The sequence below is a fragment of the Bubalus bubalis genome, chromosome 2 (assembly GCF_019923935.1).
Source record: "Bubalus bubalis isolate 160015118507 breed Murrah chromosome 2, NDDB_SH_1, whole genome shotgun sequence".
In the NCBI taxonomy this organism is placed as follows: Eukaryota; Metazoa; Chordata; class Mammalia; order Artiodactyla; family Bovidae; genus Bubalus; species Bubalus bubalis.
This window is the reverse complement of record NC_059158.1, coordinates 185,791,880-185,805,280: the sequence shown is the minus strand read 5'-3', so window position 1 is coordinate 185,805,280 and position 13,401 is coordinate 185,791,880. Positions and strand designations below refer to the sequence as shown.

Here is a 13,401-nt window from a genome sequence, read left to right as displayed (position 1 = left end):
CAAGCCATCTCCCTAAACTCTGAAGCCCCCACCCTCCAGCACACCAATGTGCCCCCCGACCCCAGCCTACATGATAAGGTTCCCCTCCACCAGCGTTCCAGGCAGGGCACCCTGGGTCTCACTGCACAGAAGGTCACGTTCCAGGGGTGAGCTGTGTGGGGTTGGGGACATTTCATAGTCTCTTTGAGTCTCCTTTTTTCCCATCTGGGACCCATCCCAACCCACGGATCAAACTCCAGTCTCTACATCCCCGCACTGGTAGTTGGGTTCTTTACCACTCGTGCCCCCTGGGAAGCCCGTACACCATGGGCACCAGGGTATAAAAAGGGAACACAACTTTATTTTGTCCCTGACGGTTCTGGCGATGTGGATTTGTAATGGTTGGCATTTACTGTGTACCTAATATATGCATTAGGGCTTCCCAGGTGGCTTAGTGGTTAAGAATCTGCCTGCCAATGCAGAAGCTGCAGGAGATGCAGGTTCAATCTCTGGGTCGGGAAGATCCCCTGGAGGAGGGCATGGCAACCTACTCCAGTATTCTTGCCTGGAGAACCCCCATGGACAGAGGGGCCTGGTGGGCTAGCGACCATGGGGTCGCAAAGAGTCAAACGAGACTGAAGCGACTTGGCACACACGCACACACCCACAGTAGCAACGCTAGGACTGAAACCAAGATCTCTGATTCCACGTCTCTGTTCTCAGGGGACCTCTGGAAAACAAGGAGGAAACTCGTTTGTTTCACCCAAGTAAGGTTTATTCACAAGCATTTATGTGCTCAGCTGTACTCAGAGATAACAGAAAGGCTGGGCACTCAAGCTCCGGGAGAATCTGGGGGATGAGACTCAGACACACGGACAGTGAGTGAGCGAGGCCGGGTGGCACTTTCTGAGCTCCCATCCGCCCCTCGCTAACCCCAGCCCAGCCCACCAGCAGGCATCCCTTCCCCAGGGGTCAGCAGCCGGAACCTGCAGGAGCCCACCGTGACCACCAGATGGCGCTGCAGGCTGCCAAGCTGGACTCCGTCCTTGGAAGCCAGTAGGTCACCTTGGGTGGTTTTCTAGAAGGGAGTACAGCACCTGGCAGGCTAAACAGCTCGAGGGAAAGCAACAAAGGGCAAATGTACCTAGGCATCCATCACTGGGTGGGCAAAGATGGCCAGGACGCACAGAAGCCTGGAGGGACAGCCCATCAGAGACCAGGCCCGGGCGGTAACAGGCGAGGGTGGCTCCCCTGCCACCACCTGGCTCCATCTGGAGTTGAGCGAGCAAGCCCCCTGGCCTCCGCTTCCCGACGCTGAGCCCCACGTCCCAGAGAGCAGATAGTGGAGCCCTAGTCCTTCCGCATGGTGTAGCCCTGAATCACACTGTTGAAGTAAGCCGGCGTGTTGCGCTCCGGGTAGAAGAGAATCATGTAACACTTGGGGCCGAAGTAGCCCAGGCTAATGCCCAGGAGGTTCAGCACGGTGACCAGGAGGTCTAGGATGGTGACCAGCACACCGTTGTAGACGGCCATGAAGGTGCAGAGGAAGACGGAGGAGGAGAAGTAGAAGGTCATGCAGAAGGTGATGAACTTGGCCTCGTTGTAGTTGGTGGGCAGTTCCTTGCCCGTGTAGGCGAAGCCGAAGCCCAGCACGGACAGGAGCAGGTCCAGGCTGGTGTTGACCAGCAGCCCCCGGCGGTAGTTGGGGTTGCAGGACAAGATCATGATCCTGGGGTCATCGGGGTCCACGCGAGTGGTGGGCATGGTGGTCGTGGCCAGGATGCTGCTGGCCACGATGACCAACTTGAGCATCACGACGCATGCCACGAAGACATAGGGCCCGTGGTAGCGGCCCCAGAAGCTGTAGGCGCGCGGGAGGCGCCGGGCCATCTTGAAGACGCAGACGATCTGGAAGGAGCGCACAGTGATGCAGGAGATGCAGATGGTGAAGCACAGCGTGAAGAAGGCCTGGCGGAAGATGCAGGACGACACCGTGGGCGGCCCCACGTACACGGGCACCGCCATGTACGCCATCAGCAGCGGCGCCAGCATCAGGAAGCACATGGGCCCGCCTGCCGAGCGGACCACGGGCGTCCGAACGTGCCTCCAGAAGATGATCACGATGGCCAGGGTGCTGAGGAAGCCCAGGGCGGCCAGCATAACCACGACGATGGTGGGGGACTCGTCCCATTCGAGGAAGGCCAGCTGCCGCTTGAAGCAGGAGGTGTCTCCCCTGTGGGACCACTCGGAGCTTGGGCAGGGCTGGCAGTCAAATTCATCTGCAAGAGCCCAGGGCAGCTCCTGTCAGCTAAACACGCCTTCTCAGCGTCCACCTTCTCCAGGGCTGCACCAGGCCTGGTCCCCATCGGAGGGAGACAGAGCTATGGGCCACCAATGCTCACTGAGTCCCTGACACCCCCTGGCTCATCAACCCCTCACAGCAACCCCATTTCACAGATGAGGAAACTGAAGGTCAGCCAGTTAAAGTCACAAAGCCAAGAGAGTTACAGAGGCAAGATTTGAACCAAGGTCTCCTTGACTCACTCAGTTAGTAAAGAATCTGCCTGCAGTGCAGGAGACCCCAGTTCAATTTCTGGGTCAGGAAGATCTGCTGAAGAAGCGATAGGCTACCCACTCCAGTATTCTTGGGCTTCCCTGTTGGCTCAGCTGGTAAAGAATCCGCCTGCAATGCAGGAGACCCGGGTTCAATCCCTGGGTTGGGAAGATCCCCTGGAGAAGGGACAGGCTACCCACTCCAGTATTCTGGCCTGGAGAGTTCCATGGACTGTACAGTCCATGAGGTCGCAAGGAGTCGGACACGACTGAGCGACTCTCACTGACTCCTTGACTCAGCCTAACAACTGTAATTCTTTCTTTCCAAGATCTCATCCTCTGGTGGGAAATACACAGTCCTCAGTCTTGGACACCTGTGTCCCCGGGGAGACTGCCAAGACTGCAAAGGGGAAAGGCCTGAGGGAGACCCCCTCAGGGCAGGACAGGTGCAGGGCCCGTTTGTGGGCCCTGGAGTCATACCTACGGTTTGGTTGAGGAAGGTGCCCGGGAGGCAGTCAATACACTCGAAGCAGCAAGGGTGCAGGCCCACCGGCTTTTTCTTCTGCCCAGGTTGGCAGCTTCTGGAGCACATAGACACAGGGATCTGGGGGGAGGAGGGCAGAAGACCCTGAGTCCTCCTTCCCGCTCTCTGGGGGACCCTCCTCTCCCATCTCATCCCCAGAAGGATGCTCCCAGGAGGGAAACTGGCCCTGTTGGGGAGGGGCAGGTGTCAGGACTGCCGCTGGAACTGGACCGTTATAGAGACGCTCTTAGCTTTGCCCAGCAAAGACCTAATCTACCTTCTTCAGGACACAGCACTCAGCTGCTGAGATGGAGACCTTCTGAGGTTGCTGAGTGAACAGTGTGTGACTCTGGAGCTCCTAGAAGTCCTCTTATTTCTGGGGGGGTCGGGGGGAGGTGGAGAACTTGCCTGAGGAAGGATCTGGGAGATGGAGAGAATGAGACCCTGGATCCAGCCTTGCCTGAAGCCTCACGGTCAACCCTGGAGTCTTCCATGATGCAAGGCAATAAGTTAACTTTTTATTTATATCACTTTCTGTCACTTGCCACCAGGAGTCCTACTTAATGCAGCTTTATGGAGGGGCAGGGTTGTCTGGAGAACAAGAGCCAGCAGGCAGTGGCCACATCTATAGGTTTTACTGCTGTATTCCTTAGAACAGAGGAGGCTGCCAATGACTGTTCGTTAAGTGAATGAATTACAAGTAGAGGAAACAGTAAGAGCAAGGGGGTGGACAAGGGGCAGGGGTTGGCATTTTCGGAAAGAGGGCGTGTCTAAGCCTGGCTGAAGCCAGGATGCTCTGGGAGAGGGTGGGGAGAGTGGGAGGTTGGACTAAGACACTAAAAAGGTAGGGTCAAGGGGCCTCAGCCATGCACGCTTCTTGAGTGGGGAGTGGCCTAATTAGATTCGGGTTGTATAAAAATTATCCTGGCTGCACGGCGCTGGAGCGGCAAGCAGCCAAGAGGAGCTACCCCATGTCCAAGGTCAGTTGCATTGGCTGCGCTTTGCTGGAGCAGCCGTGAAGAGATACCCCACGCCCAAGGTAAGAGAAACTCCAGTAAGTAGGCGCTGAGAGAGGGCATCAGAGCGGCAGACAGACTGAAACCACAATCACAGAAAACTAGCCAATCTGATCACATGGACCACAGCCTTGTCTAACTCAATGAAACTCAGCCAGGCCATGTGGGGCCACCCAAGATGGACAGGTCATGGTGGAGAGGTCAGACAGAATGTGGTCCACTGGAGAAGGGAATGGCAAACCACTTCAGTATTCTTGCCTTGAGAACCGCATGAACAGTATGAAAAGGCAAAATGATAGGATACTGAAAGAGGAACTCCCCAGGTCAGTAGGTGCCCAATATGCTACTGCAGATCAGTGGAGAAATAACTCCAGAAAGAATTAAGGGATGGAGCCAAAGCAAAAAGAATACCCAGTTGTGGATGTGACTGGTGATAGAAGCAAGGTCTGATGCTGTAAAGAGCAATATTGCATAGGAACCTGGAATGTTAGGTCCATGAATCAAGGCAAATTGGAAGTGGTCAAACAGGAGATAACAAGAGTAAATGTCAACACGCTAGGAATCAGTGAACTAAAATGGACTGGAATGGGTGAATTTAACTCAGATGACCATTATATCTACTACTGTGGGCAGGAGCCCTTAGAAGAAATGGAGTACCCATCTTAGACTACAAAAGAGTCCAAAATGCAGTACTTGGATGCAACCTCAAAAATGACAGAATGATCTCTGTTCGTTTCCAAGGCAAACCATTCAATATCACAGTAATCCAAGTCTATGCCCCAACCAGTAACACTGAAGAAGTTGAAGCTGAATGGTTCTATGAAGACCTACAAGACCTTTTAGAACTAACACCCAAAAAAGATGTCTTTTTCATTATAGGGGACTGGAATGCAAAAGTAGGAAGTCAAGAAATACCTGGAGTAACAGGCAATGGCCTTGGAGTACAGAATGAAGCAGGACAAAGGCTAATAGAGTTTTGCCAAGAGAATGCACTGGTCATAGCAAACACCCTCGTCCAACATCACAAGAGAAGACTCTGCACATGGACATCACCAGATGGCCAACACTGAAATCAGATTGATTATATTCTTTGCAGCCAAAGATGGAGAAGCTCTATACAGTCAGCAAAAACAAGACCAGGAGCTGACTGTGGCTCAGATCATGAACTCCTTATTGCCAAATTCAGACTTAAATTGAAGAAAGTAGGGAAAACCACTAGACCATTCAGGTATGACCTAAATCAGGTCCCTTATGATTATACAGTGGAAGTGAGAAATAGATTTAAGGGACTAGATCTGATAGACAGAGTGCCTGATGAACTATGGACGGAGGTTTGTGACATTGTACAGGAGACAGGGAGCAAGACCATCCCCAAGAAAAAGAAATGCATAAAAGCAAAATGGCTGTCTGAGGAGGCCTTACAAATAGCTGTGAAAAGAAGTGAAGCAAAAAGCAAAGGAGAAAAGGAAAGATATAGGCATCTGAATGCAGAGTTCCAAAGAATAGCAAGAAGAGATAAGAAACAGTTTTCAGTGCAAAGAAATAGAGGAAAATAATAGAATAGGAAAGACTGGAGATCTCTTCAGGAAAATTAGAGATACCAAGGGAACATTTCATGCAAAGATGGGCAGAAGAAAAGACAGAAATTGTATGGACCTGACAGAAGCAGAAGATATTAAGAAGAGGTGGCAAGAATACACAGAAGAACTGTACAGAAAAGATCATGATCCAGATAATCATGATGGTGTGATCACTGACCTAGAGCCAGACATCCTGGAATGTGAAGTCAAGTGGGCCTTAGGAAGCATCACTACAAACAAAGCTAGTGGAGGTGATTGAATTCCAACTGAGCTATTTCAAATCCTAAACGATGATGCTGTGAAAGTGCTGCACTCAATATGTTAGCAAATTTGGAAAACTCAGCAGTGGCCACAGGACTGGAAAAGGTCAGTTTTCATTCCAATCCCGAAGAAAGGCAATGCCAAAGAATGCGGAAACTACCGCACAATTGCAGTCATCTAACATGCTAGCAAAGTAATGCTCAAAATTCTCCAAGCTAGGCTTCAACAGTACGTGAACCGTGAACTTCCAGATGTTCAAGCTGGTTTTAGAAAAGGCAGAGGAACCAGAGATCAAATTGCCAACATCCACTGGATCATTGAAAAAGCAAGAAAGTTCCAGAAAAACATCTATTTCTACTTTGTTGACTATGCCAAAGCCTTTGACTGTGTGGATCACAATAAACTGTGGAAAATTCTTCAACAGATGGGAATACTAGACAACCTGACCTGCCTCTTGAGAAATCTGTATGCAGGTCTGGAAGCAACAGTTAGAACTGGACATGGAACAACAGACTGGTTCCAAATAGGAAAAGGAGTACGTCAAGGCTGTACACTGTCACCCTGCTTATTTAACTTCTATGCAGAGTACATCATGAGAAACGCTGGACTGGAAGAAGCACAAGCTGGAATCAAGATTGCCAGGAGAAATATCGATCACCTCAGATATGCAGATGACATCACTCTTATGGCAGAAAGTGAAGAAGAACTAAAGCATCTCTTGATGAAAGTGAAAGAGGAGAGTGAAAAAGTTGGCTTAAAGCTCAACATTCAGAAACCTAAGGTCATGGCATCTGGTCCCATCACCTCATGGCAAATAGATGGGGAAACAGTGGCTGACTTTATTTTGGGGGGCTCCAAAATCACTGCAGATAGTGATTGCAGCCATGAAATTAAAAGACGCTTACTCATTGGAAGGAAATTTATGACCAACCTAGACAGTATATTAAAAAGCAGAGACATTACTTTGCCAACAAAGGTCCATCTAGTCAAAGCAATGGTTTTTCCAGTAGTTGTGGATGTGAGAGTTGGACTATAAAAAAAGCTGAGTGCCGAAGAACTGATGTTTTTGAACTGTGGTGTCGGAGAAGACTCTTGAGAGTCCCTTGGACTGCAAGGAGATCCAACCAGTCCATCCTAAAGGAGATCAGTCCTGGGTGTTCATTGGAAGGACTGATGTTGAAGCTGAAACTCCAATACTTTGGCCACCTGATGCGAAGAGCTGACTCATTTGAAAAGACCCTGATGCTGGGAAAGACTGAGGGCAGGAGGAGAAGGGGACGGCAGAGGATGAGATGTTTGGATGGCATCACTGACGCAATTGACGTGAGTTTGAGTGAACTCCGGGAGTTGGTGATGGACAAGGAGGCCTGGCGTGCTGCAGTCCATGGGGTCACAAAGAGTCGGGCACGACTGAGCGACTAAGCAACAACAGCATCTATTTTCCGGGATTAGCATGAGAGTTGAAGTCTTCAATCCACGCATGTCCTGAGCCCCTTGGCCCTGAGGAGCCAGAAAGCCCTGAACGTGGGCAGTTCTCTCTCAGGGGAAGAAGGCCAGGACCCCAGACGATACACCCACTCATAGAGACGCCCCCACTTATCAATAATGAACCCAGGTCAAAGGGCCCTCCCACCCCAGCTCCAGCCCTGGGGCCCCGCCCCCAGGCCCCCTGAGGCTGACCGTGTTGTTGGGGGTGTTCCAGGAGATGTCATGGATGTGCTTCAGCTGCCGCTTGGATGGCTGGTAGGAGGCGACGCTCCGAAAAGGGTTCTGGCTCAGGTCCCATTGCCACTGGATGATCTCCAGGTGCAGGGACAGGTCCCCTTGCTCGTTGAAGAAGATCTGGTGGCCCAGGAGGGTGAAGTTGACCTTCCTGATCTCCAGAAGCAGCTAGAGGGGCCCGAGGGAAGGCAAGTGGAGCTGGCATCAGAGGTCAGGCCAGACCCCGGAAAAAGTCTACCAGCCCGTGGGCCTTGAATTCTATATCTATAAAACGGGGCTGATAAAACTGCAAAAATGTGGCAGTCTGGAGGCAGTGGCTGAGAGATCTGACTTTAGAGCCAGATACACCTGGGTTTTCGCAGCCCATCTACCTCCTGCTGTGAGGCCTTGGACCTGTCAGTTAACCTCTATAAACCCCCAGATTCCTCTTCAGCAAAGCGGGAGTCAAAAAAAGCCTAATCTTCTGGGCTCTGAAGCAATCAGTGAGTGAATCTCCACTAGAGGCTCAGAACAGTGCCTAGAAAATAGTCGGCACTCACCTCCTAGGAGACGCCAATATGATTCCTTTTCCCTGGAAGTCATTTTGGCCATCCCTCTGTGACCCAATACCTGGGGTTCAGAGTCCATTGCCTCTTCCACCTGCCTGGATCTTCCCTGCCCCCCTGGGTCCTGCCTGCGACCCCACACTTTGGAGCTAACTCTCGTTAGGAGAGGATAAAGATGGGGGTGGGAGGTGGCTGAGCAACAGAATGGGCAGAGCTTCCAAACTGTGAGAAAGCCAGTGAACTGTTTAAGCAGAGATGTCTGACAGTGGGCAGAAAGTGTACATCTCTGGTCTGTATCTCCTCTAGGTCCTCAGTGAACCCTTCTCTGCTTTCCGAAGGCGCATGGCAGAATGTGCCTATGCACATGCGTAAACCAGGAACGCACAGCTTTCAATTTCAGGTCTGAATCAAGGCGAGGTAGAACTGGAACAAGAAGATCAATAAACCTGAGAGCTAATCGGACGCTACAAGCCCAGCCTCAGCGCCTTCACCCTGGCGAGGCTGTGTGGGGAACTGGGGCTCCCGCTGCCTGCGGAGATTCCTGCTAGAGAATGTCACCCAACTCTTGGTCCCAGGACAGATTCTCGTGGATGGGGATGATTAATTTTTAACAAAGGTATTCTGTTTTGTCACCACGAAGGACTCCTATGTGCCCGGAGGCAGGGCGTGCGCCCTGGTCTCTTCCACTCACTTGCCCAGAACCTCACCAGAAGGTGAGGCCGGAGCTGAGCGCTGAGCGCTGGGCGGTCTCCATGACAACCACGGACTCTGCGCCTGCTCCTTGAGGCCCTTGGTACCCCGCGGGCCGGACCTCACCTGCCAAGGGTAGACCACATCCCTGCGGCAGCCGCTCTGGTTGCAGCCCAGGAGACTGTGCAGCGCATGCGCCACGGCATAGACGGAGGAGTACACGCTGTAGACCACGCGCTCGCCGGAGAGCGTGAGGATGCTGTTGAAGGACTCGGTGGTGTTCAGACAGGTGTCGCACTCCTGGTTGCAGTTGGCACTGCTCCTGTTGAGCGCGGGCCGGCCCACCTGGGAGCGGCGCACGCGGAACTCGCTGAAGCCCGGGATGGGCACGCTTTGGGTGGTGATGCCCAGGAAGGTGCCGGCGCGCTGCAGCTCGGTGAGGTTGTGCAGCACCGGGTCGATGGCCCAGGACTCGGAGGCGATCCACACGGCGCCCGTTAAGTTCTGGCGCAGCACCTCGCGGAAGAAGTTGTGCAGGGCCAGCTCTGGCGAAAACACCACCACGACGCGCGCCGTGCTCTGCTGCAGCTTGCCCACAATGGCCTCCAGACGCTCCTGGTCCTGCGGCGTCATGGTCTGGTTGGGCTGCGGCGTGGGCAGCGTCTCCTGGAAGGCGATGCAGATGTCACCGTGCGCCAGGCGCTGGCTGAGCAGGTGGCTGTTCTCGCGGCCGTAGTCGTCACCGCTGGCCAGCACGACGATCCAATTCCAGCGGAAGTGCAGCAGCATCTGCACCATGGCCTCCGTCTGGTGATCCGCGCCCGGCACGGTGCGTAGCACCGCGGGGAACCTGCCCTTGTTGCCCAGCTCGTCGTTGATGGCGCTGTACGTGATCTGCAGAGCGGAGGGTCCTCGGGCATTAGCAGAGGGTGGGGCTGGGGGTCGGGGATGGGGGAGGATGGGGATGCGGGGTGGCGGGAAGCTCACCGGCATGGTTCCCTTCCTCCTTCACCTCCCTTAAGCCTCCATCCAGGTTCCCCCTCCCCCGCTTCACCTGCCCCCCCCACCCCCGCCCCTGCAACGTGGCCCACCTCCCTTAACTTTGACTTGACTTTCCCTGACGTCGCTGGTGGCTCAGATAGTAAAGCGTCTGCCTACAGTGCGGGAGACCCGGGTATCCCTGGGTCGGGAAGATCCCCTGGAGAAGGAAATGCAACCCACTCCAGTACTGTTGCCCGGAGAATCCCATGGGATGGAGGAGCCTGGTAGGCTACATACAGTCCATGGTTTGCAAAGAGCCGGACTCGACTGAGCGACTTCACTTTCCTTTTCCTTTTTCCCTTTGCTCCACTGCTCACTTCCTATCACCCTGTATCACATCCTGATTTGCACGGGTCCCTCCGTCTGTCCCCCCAGAAGGTCAGCTCTATGAGGACAGACTTCTGTGCCTCCACAGCTCATCACCAACACCTGCAATGGTGCCTGGCTCGGCACATGCTCAGTACACACTCATTACATGAATGAAAGAGTGAGTTCAGCCCTGACTGGATGCTTCAGGTAAGACTGTCAGCATTTATTGAGCACCTACAATGAGTCAGAACCTTGGTGCTTGATGTCATAAAAACAACAGTAACAATTACAGTATTTGTAACTGCCCACTGTCGGCCGAGTCCTGTGCTAGCGGCTCTTTAACGAGCAGATATTTTATGCCATTTACGCCTTTCTGATCATGATGAGGAAACTAGAATAGCAGCAGTAGTTGTGGCCACCAACTCCGCTCCTCTTGCTTGGAAAAGCTCATGGACAGAGGAGCCTGGCAAGCTACAGTCCATGGGATCACAAAGAGTCGGACACGACTGAGCGACTAACACACACACACACAGTAATTCTACAGCACTTTTGTGAGGACCTGCCATGAGCAGACTCCATGCTAGGAAGCTATGCAGAGTGGTACAGGACGCTTTCTGAGCTTTCATTCTCATGCAAGATGCTTTACATAACAAGGGCAACATTACTGACTACCTACTGTGTGCTAGAAATTCTTAGCTAGGGTGAATGCTTTAATCTGCAGACAGTCCAAAGATAGGACTCTTATCTCTCCACTTTAGAGATGCAGAAACTGAGGCTTGGGAGAGTTGAGAGATTGGCTCGAGGTCTCACAACGGCCAAGATTCAGAGGCAAGGTGCACACCAGGTCTGTCTGCCTCCAGAGCCTGAACTCTCAACCAACAGGCTGGCTGCCTGCCAGGGCTGGGGTGGATGTCCTGACCTTGCTTCCGCTCCCCCAGGCATCCCCTGTAGGTACTGGTCAGGGTGGTAAGCCCTCTGGACAAGCCCTCCTCTGCAGCCCCAGGGCCTCACCTGTGGAAGGAGGAAGAGGGAGAGGAAGTTGGCCACAGTCTTGGTGGACTCGGAGTTGTCGGGACCTATGATGGCCACCACGCGGGGCACATAGTGGCTGTAGTCCTCCTGGATGGGCAGGAAGTAGTCATCCTGTGACAGGAAGTAGAGCACGGGCTGGACGTTGTTGGACATGTAGCAGGAGTCCACCATCTCATAGCCCAGCAGCACGTCGGGCAGCAGGCTGCTGTCGTTGTTGATCTCCTCTACCGCGAAGCGCATGGCCTGCATGAGGTTGTAGCCCAGCACCTTCATCTCGTACCTGGAGGGGCCGCCGTGGGCAGGGTGGGCAACAGGTCCAGGGTGGGAAGGGGGGGGGGGTGGGTGAGCCAGCCTGTCCCTCCTGCCTGCAGTAGGAAAACCAAGGCATCGCCCAAGAGGGAACCACTCCAAAGGGTGCTGGCGTCGTTATATCATTTTCACCACCCCACAGCTCTGGGATCACCATCGTCCCTGTGACCACCTCTGACACCAGGACCTCTGTGGCCTCAGTCACTTACCACTTCTACCAGCACCAACATCCCTATGGCCTATACCATCACTCGATCAACGTCCATCGATGTGACCATCATCCTACCATGGCCTCCACCATCACCATCACCACCATGACCATCATCACCTGCTATTTCTATCGTGGATATCATCACCATTGCCATCATGGGCACCCCATGTCCGAAACCATCATTATCAATACCACTATCATCAGCACCACCACCACCATCACCACCATCACCATCACCACCACCTCCATCATCACCATCATGATCACCACCAGGACCACCACCACCACCATGACAACCATCACCATCGTCACTACCACAACCACCTCTACAATCACCATCACCACCACCACCACCACCATCACCACCACCACCATGACCACCATCACCACCATGACAACCATCACCATCGTCACTACCACAACCACCTCTACAATCACCATCACCACCACCACCACCATCACCACCACCACCATCACCACCACCACCACCACCACCACCACCATCACCACCACCACCACCACCATCACCACCACCACCAACACCATCATCACCATCATGATCACCACCAGGACCACCACCACCACCATCACCACCACCACCACCATCACCACCACCACCATCACCACCACCACCACCATCACCACCACCACCACCATCACCACCACCACCAACACCATCACCACCACCACCATCACCACCATCACCATCGTCACTACCACCACCACCTCTACAATCACCATCACCACCACCATCACCACCACCATCACCATCATCACCATCACCATGATCACCATCACCACCACCATCACCATCACCATCATCACCATCACCACCACCATCACCACCATCATGATCACCACCAGGACCACCACCACCACCATCACCACCACCACCATCACCACCACCACCATCACCAACACCATCATCACCATCATCATCACCACCAGGACCACCACCAACACCATCATCACCATCAGGACCACCACCACCACCATCACCACCACCAACAACACCATGACTACCACCATCACCACGTCTACAATCACCATCAGCACCTCCTCCTCCATTACCACCACCACCACCACCACATCACCACCGCCCACCATCACCACCCTGCCACCACCACTTCCAGCCTTATGCTAGAGACTCACTCCTTGCACTTGGGCACCTTCAGGTAGTTGAGGTGGACAATGCCCTTCACATTGGCATGGAGGGTGAAGAGGCCACCTAGGAGGTAATCACCAGGCAGGAAGAACTCTGAATTCTCCGCTGGCTCAGCCAGGGCTTGCAGCAGGAAGAGCAGGGAGCAGGCTGCCCTGCCCTGGGGTCCCATGGCTGGGAAATGGAGGTCTCAGAGGTGGCTCTGCCTCCTGGAGAGCTGACAGCCTGACCCAGGGGATTTGCACAGACATTTACATACTGCTCCTGTTGCTGTCCACGGGGCAGGAAAGCACCTGGGACAGGTAGAGAGGTTAGTGGGCTCAGGGGAAAGAGGAGGCTGGGATTAGGATGAGCCTTCTGTCACTTGGATGAGATCACATCTTCCTAATGTTTCAAACATTTGGGAGTGAAGGACATTCAGTTCAGTTCAGTCTCTCAGTCATGTCTGACTCTCTGCGACCCCATGGA

The 13,401-nt window shown here is 53.4% G+C and overlaps 1 protein-coding gene across 1 annotated transcript; it reads right to left on the bottom strand.

The window, feature by feature from the left end:
- Nucleotides 1–826: 826 nt before the first annotated feature.
- On the bottom strand, nt 827–13,401 carry TAS1R2 (taste 1 receptor member 2). Its single transcript, XM_044926251.2, has 6 exons — nt 12,924–13,401; nt 11,231–11,531; nt 8,996–9,763; nt 7,593–7,802; nt 3,013–3,136; nt 827–2,258 (listed from the first exon to the last, which is right to left on the bottom strand). Exons 1-6 carry the CDS (start codon nt 13,103–13,105, stop codon nt 1,330–1,332), a joined length of 2,514 nt encoding a protein of 837 aa, XP_044782186.2. The 5' UTR covers nt 13,106–13,401; the 3' UTR covers nt 827–1,329.

Bases quoted from the DNA above. Each gene is read 5' to 3' on its own strand.
- TAS1R2 (XM_044926251.2), bottom strand. From the start codon at position 13,105: ATGGGACCCCAGGGCAGGGCAGCCTGCTCCCTGCTCTTCCTGCTGCAA. The intron at 9,764-11,230 runs GTGAGGCCCTGG...TCCGCTCTGCAG, and splicing joins CCCTCTTCCTCCTTCCACAG to ATCACGTACAGCGCCATCAA. The intron at 2,259-3,012 runs GTATGACTCCAG...GGGCTCTTGCAG, and splicing joins CTTCCTCAACCAAACCGTAG to ATGAATTTGACTGCCAGCCC.